This window comes from Ananas comosus, linkage group 10 (genome assembly GCF_001540865.1).
Source record: "Ananas comosus cultivar F153 linkage group 10, ASM154086v1, whole genome shotgun sequence".
Classification (NCBI taxonomy): domain Eukaryota; kingdom Viridiplantae; phylum Streptophyta; class Magnoliopsida; order Poales; family Bromeliaceae; genus Ananas; species Ananas comosus.
Genome location: NC_033630.1, coordinates 12,360,391 through 12,376,678, shown reverse-complemented (window position 1 = coordinate 12,376,678; position 16,288 = coordinate 12,360,391). Strand labels below are relative to the sequence as shown.

The 16,288-nt window shown below is 37.7% G+C and overlaps 3 protein-coding genes across 4 annotated transcripts; 1 reads left to right on the top strand and 2 right to left on the bottom strand.

The window, feature by feature from the left end:
* Window positions 4,558–8,395, top strand: LOC109716465 (tubby-like F-box protein 5). Its single transcript, XM_020241934.1, has 4 exons — window positions 4,558–5,850; window positions 6,476–6,563; window positions 7,169–7,301; window positions 7,470–8,395. The coding sequence occupies exons 1-4, from the start codon at window positions 5,452–5,454 to the stop codon at window positions 8,143–8,145; spliced, it is 1,296 nt and encodes a 431-aa protein (XP_020097523.1). The 5' UTR covers window positions 4,558–5,451; the 3' UTR covers window positions 8,146–8,395.
* On the bottom strand, window positions 8,910–11,288 carry LOC109716464 (cell surface glycoprotein 1-like). Its single transcript, XM_020241933.1, has one exon. The coding sequence runs from the start codon at window positions 10,973–10,975 to the stop codon at window positions 9,023–9,025; it is 1,953 nt and encodes a 650-aa protein (XP_020097522.1). The 5' UTR covers window positions 10,976–11,288; the 3' UTR covers window positions 8,910–9,022.
* On the bottom strand, window positions 12,194–16,108 carry LOC109715999 (transcription factor bHLH63-like). 2 transcript variants are annotated; one of them, XM_020241263.1, is made up of 7 exons: window positions 15,593–16,108; window positions 14,996–15,247; window positions 14,093–14,227; window positions 13,818–13,889; window positions 12,983–13,216; window positions 12,768–12,849; window positions 12,194–12,455 (listed from the first exon to the last, which is right to left on the bottom strand). In XM_020241263.1, exons 1-7 carry the CDS (start codon window positions 15,962–15,964, stop codon window positions 12,409–12,411), a joined length of 1,194 nt encoding a protein of 397 aa, XP_020096852.1. In that variant the 5' UTR covers window positions 15,965–16,108; the 3' UTR covers window positions 12,194–12,408. The 2 variants fall into 2 exon arrangements, with proteins under 2 accessions (XP_020096852.1, XP_020096851.1); XM_020241262.1 differs by having other exon boundaries at window positions 14,996–15,250; window positions 15,593–16,107.

Below are 16,288 nucleotides of genomic sequence, written 5' to 3'. Positions count from 1 at the left end.
GGGGACCACTCAACCTAGTGGGGACCACTCAACTCTAACCGATTAATATCATCTTGACCCTACAATTTTTCATCCAAGAGTTGGACTGGGCTACTATTAGTAGCAAAATTTCATTGTTACTACCAGTTTTTTAGCCTTTGGATCAATTCTTTTCATTATTTCTAACCATTGGATTAAATACTATAACCCAGTAGGGACCACTCAACCCTAGGAGGACCACTCAACTCTAACCGACTAATATTATCCAGACCCTATAATTTTTCATCCAAGGGTTGAAAGAGCATTTTACTATTAATAGTATTCCAGCCTAATTCTATATATATAGAGAGAGAGAGAGAGAGAGAGAGAGAGAGAGAGAGAGAGAGTGTTTTGTTCATAGGCTCGTTATTTAAGCCCAGGCCCACAATATTTGAATATCTTGTATCTTGGTCTAAGGCCGAAGACGCGAGTTCCAAATTTAAACTCGTATGGAATCTCGAAGCTTTGACCCCCAACGCGGTTCGGTATTTTCTCTATAATCCAATTTTAGGTAAATTGGTGGAAAGCGATATCAACAAATTAATTAGGAGACCGACCGTTCTTAAAGCAAGTGACAAAAGGCTTGGTGGTTGGTATCCGAGACCCAAATTCGAATCCTAGTTGTTCACATTTCCAGCTAAGTTTATTTCTAAAAAAAATAAACGAAGCGGGTAGTGTGCTGCTACTTATCTCTCAAAAAAAAAAAACAAATTAATTAGGAGCAGATTAAATTTATTAAATTAATTTGAATTCAATAAAATGAAAAAATGGGTAAGATTTAATGAATGCAGATATAAATACCAAGATGTTTAATCAGCCCAAGGTGTCTCTCTCCACAATCAATTTTTCAATGAAGTGATATATAGGAAGTAATTACACATAGAGCAAATGCATTAAATATAGTCGAATTTAATTTGTTGATAATAACCACATTAATAAATACAGATGTAGATATCAAAAATATTAATCACATCATCCTAAATTGACAATTACTAAATAAATTCAAAAGCTATTATTCCTTCTCCAATTCACTTACCATTCTCTTATATATTCTTAAAGCAGTTAGATCAAATATTAAGGCTTAGTTTGGTATTGAGATATATCTTACGCTTTTAGATAAAATGGAGTTAGAAAAAAAAAAGTATATAAAGATATGCTTCTACGTTTTTCGGTGGGACCGCAGAAAATATATTATAATCGACTCATCATAATATGCGATCTCACCGGACGTAACGCAATCTCTCCGTAATGCCAATCGAAGCCTAACCCTAAAAAATTCAATGGCTAAAAAGGCATGTAGTAATATGCAGAATTCATGTCATCGTAAGAGAATAATAGTTAGATTATTCTTTCTTTTCCCCCTCAAATTAAAAGAAAAGAAAAAGAAAAAGGGGTTCCTAAAATAATAATAATAATAATAATAATAAAAGATCTCAAATCCTTATCCATAGCCTCCATAGGTGAAGTAGTTACAATAATTATTATGACAATAAAAAAAGAACAAAAAAACAACTAGAGCCAACTAGGAAACAACACAAAATTTGGGCTCCACAACAAAGTGAACAAGGAGACCAACCCTTTCCCTCCCCACATGCAAACTATTGTTTTTAGAATTTGAGGTTGGATTGAAAACAACCCCACCTTGTTTGTTTGACCTAAATGTGAGTTGGACTCTATTGTGGCTTATTTTTCAATAGATTTATTGTTTATTAATTTCAAGTAGATTTTAGAGATTTTTTGCCCCCTTTTATCTTTGCTTCTATTCTTGAAAATCCACTAGAATTGTACATCATCATATAAATGCACAAAATGTGCTATAACTTAAGTAAGAATTTACCCACTATTTTTTTAAAAAAAAATTATTTACCAGCTGTGCTAGTAATTAATAAAAGGATCACAATTATTTTAATATTGTTCTTGCTTTTATGTGTAGTGTATAGTATGAAAGAATTCTGCTTTAATATCATGTTAAGTGACTTGAAATAATTTAATTTAATTTACTAGAAAATGGTGTTTTATGTTTTATCTTCAACACATAGCAAAAAAGCCACTTCTCTCCTTATGTGTAAAGCTTTTTACTAAAGTTTTTAACCGCAAGTCGTTATTTTACAAATATATATATGTCACATCCAGAACACAGAAATCTTAAGTAATATTATAATAGTAAAAATCAATCATATCTAGCACAGTTAACTAAAGACTTGATGGTTGATATTCAAAATCTTAAACTCATAGTCTGGTTGCTTTACATTCTTAGCTAAGCTTATTTTTTAAAAAAGTGAATGAAGCGGATAACTTGCTAAGCCTTTCTCTCAGAAAAGATTATGATTGTAAAGGACAACAATTTATGCGTTTGAATCAACGATTGAGTTATTTTTATTATAAATGAAATATCTGTTATAAATAAGACTGTATCTTGCGATAGTGCCAAGGACATAAGTTTGAATGAGGGAGCAGGGTTTCAAACTGGTAAAAGGACATACATTGGACCTAAGACATGGTTGGACCCACTTGTGTTTGGCTCAAGCCACATCCAAACCTACCTAGGTCCTAACATGTGTTTCTTGAGTCAAGGTTAGTCCTCTACATGATTAAAATGTTTTCATCTCAAAAAAAGAAAAAAAAATCATCTATTGTAATTTTTAAGATCATTAGATAAAAACAGAGATTGTTCATATGCATCCACTTACACTTTTCATAGGATCGAAAATTTTGGCGACGCTTTAAAGCTTTTCTTAATCTTTGCTGCGATCATGATTTTCGCTACCATTTTATATCAACTAAAGAGAAAGAATTTTAAAGTAATTCAGAATTTTTCTATATATCCTTCAAAAATATCAAATAGGAGAGGTGAATAAATGCATTTGCAAACTAGGTCTAAATTTTCTTCGGAACTCAATTTTATTAATTAAAATTTAATTTTAACACATCATTTTAAGGATTTTTTTTTAGCAACTAATATTTTAAGACTAAAAATAACAAGTTTTCAAGNTATGGACTTGATATATAAAGCGACAATTTATTATATACTGTGACTACTAGTCAACTTTTTCAAATTTACACTTCATTTTTTTAAATACCTTCATATAAATTCAAATCTTTCGAATAAACTCTCAGAGAAATAAATTTGAGAGAAACAAACATTTTTCAGGAACAAATTTGGAAATGAAAAGAGTAATTTTGAAAAATACGAAATAAATTTTTTTTTTTTTTAATCTTGAGAGGTATATTAGACATTATCTATTTTTTTTTAAAAAGTAATAATAATAATAATAATAATAACTACCACCCAAAGTTAAATAATAATAATAATAATAATAATGATAAATAATAATAATAATAATAAATCCTTGTACGTAGCATTTCATTAGAAAATTTCAAACCTCAAACAGTACTTGAGCGTGAGATCCTCTGCAAGCAATGCTCGGAAATGTTTTCAAAATTTCCACGCGTGTAGTTTTGATTGGGCGGAAACTAAATATATCCAATAGAATAGAGCCACGTATATGAGATGTATAGATCGATACGACGGTCGCTACGACGAATCTACTCCCGGAATTCTCTTACATCATCTGGTCCACGGATCCGAAGACCAGCTCACGGGAAAAAAAGCATGCACCTGGTCTACAGTGGGCCGATCATGTACAACCCATCTTATAGAGATCGTAAAATAATTTGCAACATCTAAAATATTGTAGTAACACTTGAAAAGTTCCAAAAATAATTTCTCACATAATTAAATAAATAAAATTAACCATTTCATTATAATCAATTTTTAGAATAGTTCGCGAGTCTGTAATAGATTTTTCTATTGTAATTTTTTATGTAGATAAAATTTCATTGAAAGAATAAAAGTAAAGAAACATCTATCATTATATAGTATGATAAGATTGGAGACTAATATTTATAACAAATCTAGTATTTTGTATTCAAATTTTACGGTCATTTGTTTTATCGAGATGTCGGCTCTCGACATTGCCCTAGTAAGGGTCAAGTCGTGAGCTTGCGATTGTATGGGTACTAGCACTAATCGCCTCTGAACTCAGCCTTTGCAGATCACCACCAAGATGAACTGGTTCTGCACTCACCATCTGTTTTATCGGAGTCACAAAACCAAAGAGCCGACGAGCTCGCGTCGTACGCCCAATATCTGCTTCGCTCTGATATGAGACGAGTCAAGAGTTTATGATCCTACGCAAACACGCACTTATCGTCATTAATATTAGACTTTACAGATCACCAAGAGTTGACAGTTCTGCACTCACCATTTATTTCATAGTAGTCACAAAAACAGAGACTGGACGAGCTTCCAACGTATGTCTAATCTCGACTTTGCCCTAGGATGGGACGAGTGGCGAATTTGTTGCCTATGATCTTAAACTTTGCATATCAGCCAAATGAGCTAATTTTGCACATGAGATCTAGTGAAACAAATGTGCCCTAACATGGTGGACCAGGTCCATGAAATAAGTTTATTCCCTTTAAACCATTAATAACTGTTGTGCCTATTTTTATCACTACACGAAGCCAGAGGAAAAGGGAAATCCTCACATGAAGAGAGAGAGAGAGAGAGAGAGAGAGAGAGAGAGAGAAGGAGTTACAGAGAGAGAGGAGTTAGAGAGAGAGAGAGAGAGAGAAAGAGAGAGAGAGAGAGAGAGAGAGAAAAGGGGAATCTTTTAATCCTCCAATCCCTCACAGCTCCTGTTTTGGGAAAAGCCAAAGATATAAACAAATACATTTTTTTTTTGACAAAGAGAGAGAGAGAGAAGGAGAGAGAGGGAGAAAGGTGGTAGCTTTGGGATTGTTTTGAGGAGAGAAGTGGGTTATTCTCGGATCTCAGAGAGAGAGAGAGAGAGAGAGAGAGAGGGAGGAGAGAGGCAAAAGATGTGATTTTGAAACAGGGGAAGAGGTACAAGCTCTCATTTTCTCAGATCAAGCTCATATAAAGTCGAAATCTTTGTGGTTTGTTTCAATAAACCCCCCTAATCTTCTCGCATTGCTTCGATTTCTGATAAAAAGGTTCGATTTTTCTCACAAATTTGCCCATTTTTCGCGTTTTGTATGTTTAAAATTTGCGGGGAATTTGAGATATTTTGGTGGTTTTGGAGAAGTTGGTGTTTTGGGTTTGGTTGTTGTTTTCAGTGAAATGGAGGAGAGAGAGATGAAGAGGGGAGAATGGATTTGGGTTTTTAGGGTTCCATGTGTTCTCTACGCTACATTGGCTTGTTCTCTTGTGGTTTGAGTTGTAGAGGTGAAATTTTTTAGGGAATTTAAGTGAATCATCATCAAATCCAAAGAAAATTTTGATTTTTAGATTAATTTCTCCCTTGTTGTCCTCAAAGTTCAAATTTTTTGGTGATTTATGGGCTATGTATTCATGTTAACAACCCCAATCTCATAAAAAGAGGGAGAGGGAGGAGTGTGTAGGAGAAAATGTCATTTAAGAGCATTGTTAGGGAGCTAAAGGAGATGAGGGATGGGATAGGGAGCATATCAAGGAGGGGAGGAGGGGGAGAGGGGGCCGAGGGGCGGTGCCGGCCCCCTCGCGGCGGCGGCCGAAGTTCTTGGCCCCTCCATTTGCCCCACCACCCCCGCCCCCACCAAGGGGAGAGGGAGAGAGAGGAGCACCACCAGGGGAGGTGGGCCAACCTCCCGCCGGAGCTCCTATTGGATGTGATACAAAGATTGGAGGCGAGCGAGGTAGCGTGGCCCGCGAGGCGCCACCTCGTCGCCTGCGCGGCCGTTTGCCGGTCGTGGCGCGATTTGACAAAGGAGGTTGTGAAGACATTGGAGGAATGCGGCCGGATCACCTTCCCAATTTCGCTTAAACAGGTTTCCAATGCCCCCCTCTACCGATCACCTCTTCGTCGTAATGCATCTTGCTTCTCTATATTTCAAGGATTGTCATGCCAGTCAGCACGGTCTGCCACGGACGGCACGTCCCGTCCCTGGCTCCCTGCTGTTCATGCCGATAAGCCCGTGCCGCCCATGCCGACATAAACTGGGTGTGTGCCAAGGCATGCTGACATGCCGTGTCGTGCCAATGACACACTAGGACACCCCCTACCAATGGCACGACAATCCTTACAAGATAAAGATGGCAGTGCCTAAACTATCAAAATGTGTACCTCAGTCGTAAAAATTATGATTTCACTACCTAGTTATTCATTCTTTCAAAATTTAATGGTTTCCATCAAGAAATTAGTACAATAGTACTTTTATCATCTCAGTCAGGTTTTGTTAGAAATTAATGGTTTGCGAACAAATAGTACAATCAGGAAAGTCACGAGTACCGTTATTTCAAAATCCGCTATATAGTTTAGGTAAGGTTTGTGTTATGTGACCTTTTCATAACATGTATTTGATCTCTCGAAATAGTGGAATTTACCATGCTTGAATAGAACTTGGCTTACCTTCTCTCTTTCTTGATATGTTTTATATGGTTTGGTTTGTATAGCCTGGTCCTCGTGATTATCCGATTCAGTGCTTTATAAGGAGGGATCGAGCGACCTCGACCTATCGGCTCTATTTGGGACTGAGCCCGTGTAAGATACTATTACTCTTTTATTTTTCTCGCTTGTTCAAATGATTCAACTCTTTTTTCTTTTCTAACCTACAATTATCTCGCGGAACTATGCCTATAAATTAGCTATTAAGCATTATTATCTGCAACTGATTATGATCTAAGCTCCTAGTGATCCAAACAATTTGCCGTGTATAAATGTATGCTGTGTGAGTTTTATACTTGGATTCTATGAGAGATTAAGAGGTAAATGAATGTTGGCAAATTCGATAAGCCTCGAGCATACATAATTGTACAAATATTTGCCTGTAGATGAATATTTCTCTGGCTTTCCGAGAGTAGTAGTAGGGAGTCTCGCGGCTTCTTATTTCCATAGACAATTGCTTTTTCTTTATTTTGTTTGGTCTTTCCATTCTTGCACTCGATAGGATATTTTACTTTGCATCATTATTCTTCCCTACTCCATTTCCGAGGAGACTTAATATGCATTCTATGTTTTTTTTTAAAAAAAAATTCCTTTTATTCAAATAACAAGCGCGCTATAAAACCTACAACCAGATGAGGCGGCAGTCTATTTGGTTTTATAGCATTTCGGTGTTGGTAGTGAGATGAGTTTCTAAATTGCAGCGCTTCAAGGAGAAAACGAAAAGCTTTTGCTAGCAGCCCGCAAGATTCGACGAGCAACCAGCACGGATTTCGTGATCTCGCTGGCTTCTGATGACTTCTCTCGAGCGAGTAGTACTTATATTGGAAAACTGAGGCACGTAACCTTCTCTTTTCATCTTTTCACGCCTATTTGCCCAACTAGAGGTTCCCTTCTTACCGATAGCTTGTGTCTACAACAAAATGAAGAGTGTGGCGAAACAAACACTTGAACATGATGTCTATAGTTTCGTATGTGTTGATTCCTCTCTTAAAACTTACTCAGGTCAAATTTTCTTGGCACCAAGTTCATGGTCTACGATAGCCAGTCCCCGTGCGACGCCACGCTTTCTTCGAACAACCGTCCAAGCCGGAGAATCCACTCAAAGCAAGTCTCTCCGAGACTACCGGCGGGAAACTACAACGTCGCCACCATCTCTTACGAACTCAATGTGCTTCGAACTCGAGGACCGCGGAGGATGCAATGCACTATGCATACGATCCCGATCTCCTCTATTCAAGAAGGCGGGACTGCCCCGACGCCTGCTAACTTCATCCACTCTTTAGACGAACAATTTTCCAATTTATCTATGGGGAAAGGAAAGGAGCCGATTATCGAATTCTCTTCTACGAGCCTCGCTAACGAGCCTATTGTAACTGTCGCCAATAATGGCGAGCCACTTATGCTAAAGAACAAGGCCCCTCGGTGGCACGAGCAACTTCAATGTTGGTGTCTGAACTTTCGGGGGAGAGTGACCGTGGCTTCCGTGAAGAATTTTCAACTTGTGGCGGCAGTCGATCCTTCCCACCAGGTTTCTTTAGCGGAGCAGGAGAAAGTGATTCTCCAGTTCGGGAAAATAGGGAAGGACATTTTCACGATGGACTACAGGTACCCTCTATCGGCTTTTCAGGCGTTCGCAATCTGCTTAACGAGCTTCGACAACAAGCCCGCGTGCGAATGAACGGTGAAAAGCACTCGTAACTGTTCCTTTTTTTTGTCCTTTATCTCGCTAATATTTACAACCTCGAATGCAATGTTGTAAATACCCATTTTGGACAAATTGTTTCTAGCCTGCCGTCATCACTATTTTTAGAAATCTGCCAAGCAAACACTAGCAGTATTTATGTTCAAGGATGAACTTGCATCGAATGTTTGTATCTTAGCATATTTTAGATTACCTTGAAAAATTGAGGTAACCTTATTTATGTCTACTCCCTTGTACCACCTTCTACTGCATTTTTTTTTTTTTTTTTTTTNGCAGTTGAGTAATTTATTGAGGTTTCTGTAATACACTTAGAATTTGTATTAATTTTTTTTTTTCAAATCGGTTGATTTTATCAAGGAGGTCTCTATGCTATTTGCTTCTGTTTTCTGGGAGTCTATATCAGTAGTTATTCTGTTGTATCATATAATTATTATATATAGAATGGTGATAAAATAGTAATGGTGCGAGGTTTAAGCAAGAGTGAATATTTATAGATTTTGAGGGCGAAATAGAAGTTTTATTAAAACAAACCGGCTAAAGTGTAAAAGTGAATATTGATTTTTTTTTTTTTTTTTTTTTTTTATAATGATAATTTAGCAATGTTGAACATATTCATAGCATCTCAGTTGGATAATTGGTATTTGAACTGTCACATTATCACATTCAACACATACACTGTTGTACTATAGCAATATTATTTATGAAAGTAGAGAACAATTTACATGAGTAGAAGAGGTACATTCTTTTCATCTCTTTATTTTAGTGTTCCTTGATATATGCTTCGCAGTTTTTGTACTTGGCTCATAAATAAGCTCTTTAGTTGGGTTGAAGTAATAAGCAATTTTGGGCACTTTCAACTTGATTTGCTTCCACCTTTGTATGGATTCTTTTTCTTTGATTTGCTTGAGAAAACAAAGTGAACTCCTGGATTTTTTGCGCTACATGAGCTCTCGTGCAGTATCGAATTATTGATGCTCTGCACATTGCTGTTGATATTCATAGTAATTTCCGCCTCTCCGCTAGCTTTTCCCTCGCTGGTCGCCTCATCCTTCTTCTCATTGAGCTTGTAGCCTCTTTGCATCGGAAAGTCCCCTTCTTTATTATTCACTCTCATAGTCGCGCCATTGTTTTCGCCCCCTAATGTTACGACACTTGCTCCTTGTTCTCCATGTTCCGTATTCAGTTTCTGGAAGAGTTTGGAAATGCCTTCTGAGACCTCTCTCTGAATGCTTTTTCCTCCTCGAGAAGCCGAAGCACGAGTTGTATTCGAAGCGCCGATTTCACCCTCCTTCCCCCCTGGCCACGAACCATTCTCTTCGCCATTTTTTTTGATTCCATCTTTGTGTATTATAGTTGGGTTGGGATTATGTTTTGCTTTTGCTTTCATTTTCTTCTTCCACTCGCTAAATGTGTTAGTTGGATTATCTTTTTCTTCTGTTTCTTTTTTTGTTTTAGGCATCTCGATCTCTTTACTATCGCCTTCGGATACTGGTTTTGTTGGTTTTGTTCTCTCTTCACTTTTCTCTTCGAGCTTTTCTTTTACTTGTGGGACTTGGGTGGGTTGTGTGCTTTGTATTGGCTCTATATCGGTTTCGTGTTTTTCTTCGGCTTCGAGTTTATTGTGTTGTGGGCTTTGTTTTGCTTCTATATCATCTAGTGCCTCCTTTTCTATCTGCGGAAATTGGGTATGTTTCGCTTCTTCTTTGGGTCCTTGATCTATTACAGGTTTTCTCTGTATTTCATCTTCGTGTTTTCCTTCGCCTTTGAGTATGATCATTTGTTGGCTTTGTTTAGATTCTTTGTCAACTACTATCTTTTCTTCTATTTGTGGGATTTGGTTAGGTTTTGGTTCCTCTTTCTCGGATATCGGGTTTTGGGCTGGCTTTACTCCTAGTAGAGGATCAAGAGCTTCTTGTTTCGACTCTTTGGATTGAGATGTGGTTTCAATTTGGTTAGTTTTTTGTTCCACTTTCTCGGATATCGGGTTTTGCGTTGGCTTTACTCCTACTAGAGGATCAAGAGCTTCTTGTTTCAACTCTTCGGTTTGAGATGCGGTTGCCATTTGGTTAGGTTTTTCTTCCTCTTTCTCGGATATGGGGGTTTGGGTTGGTTTTACTCCTACTTGAGGATCAAGAGCTTCTTGTTTCGACTCTTCGGATTGAGATGCGGTTGCGATAGGCGTAGTTTGCAAAGTTAGCGGGTCGGATTGTTGCGGAGGAGAAGCACTTTGGGGGGGCGGCGGAGATGGCGCGGCTGTCGGTGGTGTTGTCGTCAAAGATGGTTTCAACGGCTGAGGCCGCTCTGGCGACTTTCTTCGTGGCAATGCTGGCAATGCTGATACTGGTGATGTCGACGACGGTGACGGGGTTCGAGACGTTGCCCTCGTAAGCTTCGGCTGGGTCACTGACTCGGCTGCTGGCGGGGGCGTGGAAGGCGGTGGAGGCTTCGATGTTGGTTGAGTTGTAGGCCGGGATTTAGGTCGGGTAGTAGCCCGTGACGGTGACGGTGATGACGACGGCGAAGGCGGTACATTTGGGGTGGCTCGTCTGATCGGTTGCATCGTGGGAGCTGACGGGGACGGGGGCGGTGGTGGAGCCGTCGTTGCTCGCGGAGTTGCAGATCGGGGTTGAGATCTGGCAGCTGGCTGTGAAGGTCGGGGCGCTGGAGGACGCTGCAGCGGCAGCGACTGCTGCCGCTGAGTAGGCGGCGGAGGTCGCGGCGGTGGCGGCGGCGCTGCCGCAGCCGGATTCCCGAAATACGGAAACCAGAAGCGAAAGGGTTGATCTCTGCCGGATTCTTCGGCCATGGCTGCGCAGGTGATTGTTTTCAGCACAAGTTAGAAAGAAAGTTTGGAAGTGAGTTTCTTGAGGAAGTCCAACATAATATATACATTAGAAGTTGAGATAAAACCCCATTGCAATGGATTAGCATCTGATTCTTGGCTCTTATTTTTGTGCTTTTTTAAGGTTGTTTCCTAAGATTAGTATATTTATTTCTCTTCTCCAGGAGAAGGAATTTTCCTAAAGGGTACTTAATTTGCCTTTGCTTGGAAAAATTTTAGAATGCACCAGGTATATTAGTGACGTGGCGTCACAAACCAATCAAATATCTCCTTTTAGAAATAAATGTCCCATCATGATTATAAAAAAATATTTTTATTGTATTTTTGTTTGAAAAGAAGAAATGTGATTGGCTTGTTATTGATGACGTGGTGCAAGCGTGACGGTGTAGAATTTCTCCTTTGCTTGTTAGTATAGTTTTCCCTACAGTTTATTTTTTCACTTTTTTTATATATATATATACCAATCTTATATCTTTTTATTGTAAATATGGATATAGATTATCCATATTTGATCCATTTTTCATCCCTTTTTTTCAAGAGAAAAGTATGTTGCACGTTACATGCCAATTTAGTTTACCGCGAATCAAACAGCAAATAAAAATATTTACGGTCGAAAATAACTCCATTCCCTTCCATTTTCGGTGAAATGAAACAAGCCAAGATTGTAGAGGATCTAAATAAATATATAGGTCCAAAATTGGGGGCAAAAAACATGTTATGTTCTTTCTCTTTCTAAATAAATATGGTTCATGGCCACAATTATCCCACATTTAATTTTGTCCATCCTTGTCCTTGAGAAAAAGGATAGGAGAGATAAGGTCCAAAACACAAACTCAAAAAGGATGGTCATGAGAATCACTGCGTGAAAAAGTTGTAAAAAAGTGCTTTTGGACCAAAATTAAAGAAATAGTTGGATTTTATGCATTTGTTGTAAAAAAGAAAAGTACATTTTTTGAGTGAAAAGTTGTTTTTTCAATAATCACTTCAGTTGTTAATGTGCTTTATATTCCATTGAATTACTCACTTGAGATAAAATAGAAAAAAAAAAAAGTGAACAAATAAATTCCTGCATTTAAGTTGCAATCAACATATGGTTTCATTGCAAAAAATTTTTGTCATTTTTTTTCTTATTTTTTTAAACTTTTGGAACCAAATAAACATTAATACAAATCCACAAAATGGTTTGGCTCAAAAAGTAGTAAACATGCTTAATTTTAGAAAAGAATTGAAGTCAAATTACACTCTCTTCTCTACAAAATGTACTTAGAATAATGGAAAAAATGGTCAATTATGGTACAACATGATATCGAAAAATGAATTGAAGCACTAATTTATGTACTCTAAAAGAATCTTCGGACTCGGCGATTAATGATTTAGAAATCTCGAATAGGAGAATCTTAAATCTCTCGCGTTTCCGTCTTAAGATTGTTTGGTAAACAGTTCCCTGCAAAAATATAAAGATGAAATTTATTAGCTTATTTTAGACAAATAGCAACACAATTAAGTAAAATTGCTACTAGAAGCTTTCAAAATCATTCAATCAACTTATCAAAAAAAAAAAAAAAAAAAAAAAAAAAAAAAAAAAAAAAACAACAACAATTCTAATGAGAAATGTGTTGTACGAGAATCGATCAAACCGACTACCCTAAGGCCTTCGATTGGATTCGAACCTAAGTTTTGAAAATCTCTTGTTTTAAACCTAAGTTTTAAACCAAGGTTTTTTTTTTCCTTTAATTCCTTTCTTTTTTTTTGATACCTTGTAGTGATTGAAAAGAAAAATGAGCTCCAAAGGTGTTGTTCAACCTAACTTGGTCCCAAAGAGAAGAAGACCCATGTACCTGAAAATTTCATTAAAAATATATATTATATAAAATTAATACCAAGTTGCTTCTATATCTTGAAAATGACATAAAATATCTTCTTATAGGAAACATTAAAGCATAGTATAGAAATTAAATTAATGTCTCTTACATTGTTGTAGCATGAATCCATGAATGTGTTAACCAGTTGCATGGGTGCACTCATGGGACATTGAAGGGTCATTTGTTGGGTAGTGCTCATGGCCATGTCTAGTCCACTTGATGAGGGACCAACTTGTGCTTGATGTAGTAGAGCGTTGGATTGTATGTAGGATGGATCCAATTGGTCATGAGGTAATAATATGTTCATCCCTTGAATGAGGCCAGTGTTGCAAGCAATATTCATCTGCATTCAAAATCATGACTAGATATTTAGTTTTTCAAAATCATAAATAGACCAATGAAGCTCGCATGCATGCGTGCACGCAGAAGTGTTGTTGGAGTTCAACTACTCAAAAAGCCGTACTATAATTCATTTCTTAACATTTCTACTTGTAGAGTTTTGTAATGGTTAGGTATCAAAAGTATATAATTAAGGTACGTATGTGTGGATCAGTCGAAATTTTTTTTGAGTAGAGCTACTTGAAGTGATACTATTCACTTATTCATACATTAAAGCCCTAGCAGAAGCTTTAAATTAGAGTTTCTTTATGCTTGCGACTTGAATGCTCATTTTGGTTTCTGCTTTTTCGTGATTGTGAAACCCAACCTGATCACCATTAATCATTGACTAGTGGTCTCCATATGCATGGTTGCATTGGTTTGGTGTGTTGTTATAGTAGTGGGCCTATTACTGTTGTTAAACATGAAAACTACCAGCTTGTGTTTAGCCTAACAAGTAACAAGAACCACAGTATGGACCCTACCACATTTAATAGGAACATAATTTCACATAATTATTTGTTTTGAGAGAGAGAGAGAGAGAGAGAGAGAGAGAGGAAATTAACCTCTTCATTGAAGAAGCTATCAACAGTGAAGTCCAGCCTTGGATTAACAGCAGCTAACTTCATTGACAAGAACTGAAAACAAAACAAAGAAAGAAAAGAAGAAAAAAAGAAAAGATCAATCAACACATTAAACCTAGAAAATAACATATACATGTATATATATAGAGCTAGGCCCCTATGCTTTCGAAAGTACGGAGGTCTCCGTATTTGTAAGTTGCTCTCGATGATAGGACATATGATTCGACGATCGGTTATATATATATATGATAAACTACCTCAACTTGTCTTTGAAGAGACTGAACATAGTTGATGATCTCATCAAGCATGCCTGCTTTTCCAGTGATCTTGTTGCACCCTGGAACCAAATCTTGCAGGTACCTCATCCTCTCGCTTATCCTTTCTCTCCTCACCTACATCAAGTATTAAAACTTTTAGAGCTAGAGAGAGAGAGAGAGAGAGAGAGAGAGAGAGAGAGAGATGTTTTGAGCATGGAACATTAAAACACATTCTTTAACATCTAAGCTTTTAGAGAAAATTGATTGTTTCATATGGTGTCAGAGCATGAGATCATCAATTGAAGTTTTTTTAAGCTTTCACTCTCAATTTATTTTCCCTGGCCCCATTTATTCAAATCATGTACCACTCCTGTGGAGAAGCTTAAGCTACTAGCTAGAGCAAAACGTTTGTTTTGAGAGTGTGTGTGTGTGTATATAAGAGAGAGTGAAATCTAAAACACCATTTTCTAGTTATTTAAAATTGTATAAAAAATTGGCTGATCGTATGGTATCAAAACGAGATCTTGATTTCAGTTAAGTTTATGCGAGCTTTTGCTGTCATTTAATTTTCTTCTATTTATATAAACCGGCGTGTTACACTGTCGGATCGTTGGCGCTAACCATTAATCCCAAAAGCTCGAGCTGTTAGAAATATGCAACTAATTCACTTAAAGCGTATAGATACAGCGCCTACGGGTCTCGATTGTGACTCGGCCCAACCAGTCTCGCGCCACTTCGAACATGGCTTGGCCCACCTCAGTCTCACGCAATTTCAAACATGACTCGGCCCAACATGATCTTCCGTCATAGAGTAGGATGCTGGCCCATTTAAGACAACATACACTTGTGGAGCAGCTTAAATTTCAAGAGGAAACGCGAGAGAGAGGAAGAGAGATCGCATACTCTTTCAGCAAGGCTATGGCTATCAGTGGCTTGGCCACGGCGAGCCCTAACATGAATGTAGTCGGTCTTCAGCGGCGTAGTCGTAGTCGACGATCTGGATGCCTTCCCATTCTCCTTCAAGGTTTCTGTTGATGTTTCCTTCTTGTTTTGAGGCTTTTGGTTTCCGGTTGCGCCCTTTCTCTCTCCTAATACATAATCTTCTTTCATTCCCTTTGAGCTGCCACTGTTCTCTGTTGCATTGTTAGCATCCACCTGCTAGTAAAAGAAAGAAAATTTTCATCTCTTGATTCAAATGTAAACAAAGTGTAGCAACTTCAAATTCTTCAATGTTCATGAGAAAATTTCGAAAAATTTCTAAATTTAACACGCTAGTTTCAATTATCGACATTTTGTATGATTTTACGCTTATAAATTAAAGAAGGTGCCTTTGCTATCAACAAATTTTAACAAATTATTGCCTTTAAATATTTTTCCAAGCTTCTCTAGCTAGGTTTACATGTGATGAGCTTTTTAGCCTTATATAAGTTGAATATCAAAGCGAAAACACAAATAGCATGTAAATTGTGATCAAGTAGTTTTGGAGAAAATGCTAATTACCTGTGAATTCGAAAAATTCCCGAACTTTCTCTTCTTTGAGCTATCGCTATTCTCTTTATCATTTGCCTTTTCTCCGACATTGATCGCGCAAAAGTTTGGATAATTCACCATAGAAAAATCCGGCCACCCGTCGCCGAGGCTTTCGATCGGGTCATGAACATGACCAAAACTTTCATTTCTAGATCTCTCGCCATCGACAAAATTCTTGGGCAATTGATCAAAAGACGAGAGGGGAGCGAAACTCTCAATATTGTTGTAACCAATGCAGTCAGTGTTGTCAGTCGATTGCTGCTGCTGCCAATTAAGGCGCACTCTTTGTCTCTCTAACACGGAGGGATTCGTCGACGCTCGAGTAGGGATGCATTGTGCCATTTCTAAGCTCTAGGGAGAGAAATTGAGCTCCTTGTTGTATCTTTTGCCTCTTCTCAATTTATCTCTCTCTCTCTCTCTCTCTCTACTAGTTTTTAGTTTGTTCAATAGTGAGATGTGTGAATCTACATGTAATAGTGATCATATAACATATATAGGGGTTGGTTGAGAGAGAGAGAGAAAGAGAGAGGAGAGAGGAGAGAGTGTAAAAGTAAATGATATGGTGACAGCTGTCCCAATAGTTGCATAGTGGATAAGGGAGATCCTTTTCTCCTGCTTTTTTTTTTTTCCATCATCCAATCCAATCAGGGGCCCCACCCTGACAGG

Excerpts from the sequence above, each read along its gene's own strand:
- LOC109716465 (XM_020241934.1), top strand. The coding sequence starts at position 5,452 with ATGTCATTTAAGAGCATTGTTAGGGAGCTAAAGGAGATGAGGGATGGG. Across the intron at positions 5,851-6,475 it reads TCCCAATTTCGCTTAAACAG|CCTGGTCCTCGTGATTATCC; the intron begins GTTTCCAATGCC and ends TGGTTTGTATAG. Across the intron at positions 7,302-7,469 it reads ACTTATATTGGAAAACTGAG|GTCAAATTTTCTTGGCACCA; the intron begins GCACGTAACCTT and ends AAACTTACTCAG.
- LOC109716464 (XM_020241933.1), bottom strand. The coding sequence starts at position 10,975 with ATGGCCGAAGAATCCGGCAGAGATCAACCCTTTCGCTTCTGGTTTCCG.
- LOC109715999 (XM_020241262.1), bottom strand. The coding sequence starts at position 15,964 with ATGGCACAATGCATCCCTACTCGAGCGTCGACGAATCCCTCCGTGTTA. Across the intron at positions 15,251-15,592 it reads GGAATTTTTCGAATTCACAG|CAGGTGGATGCTAACAATGC; the intron begins GTAATTAGCATT and ends TTCTTTTACTAG. Across the intron at positions 12,456-12,767 it reads TTCTTTTCAATCACTACAAG|GGAACTGTTTACCAAACAAT; the intron begins GTATCAAAAAAA and ends ATATTTTTGCAG.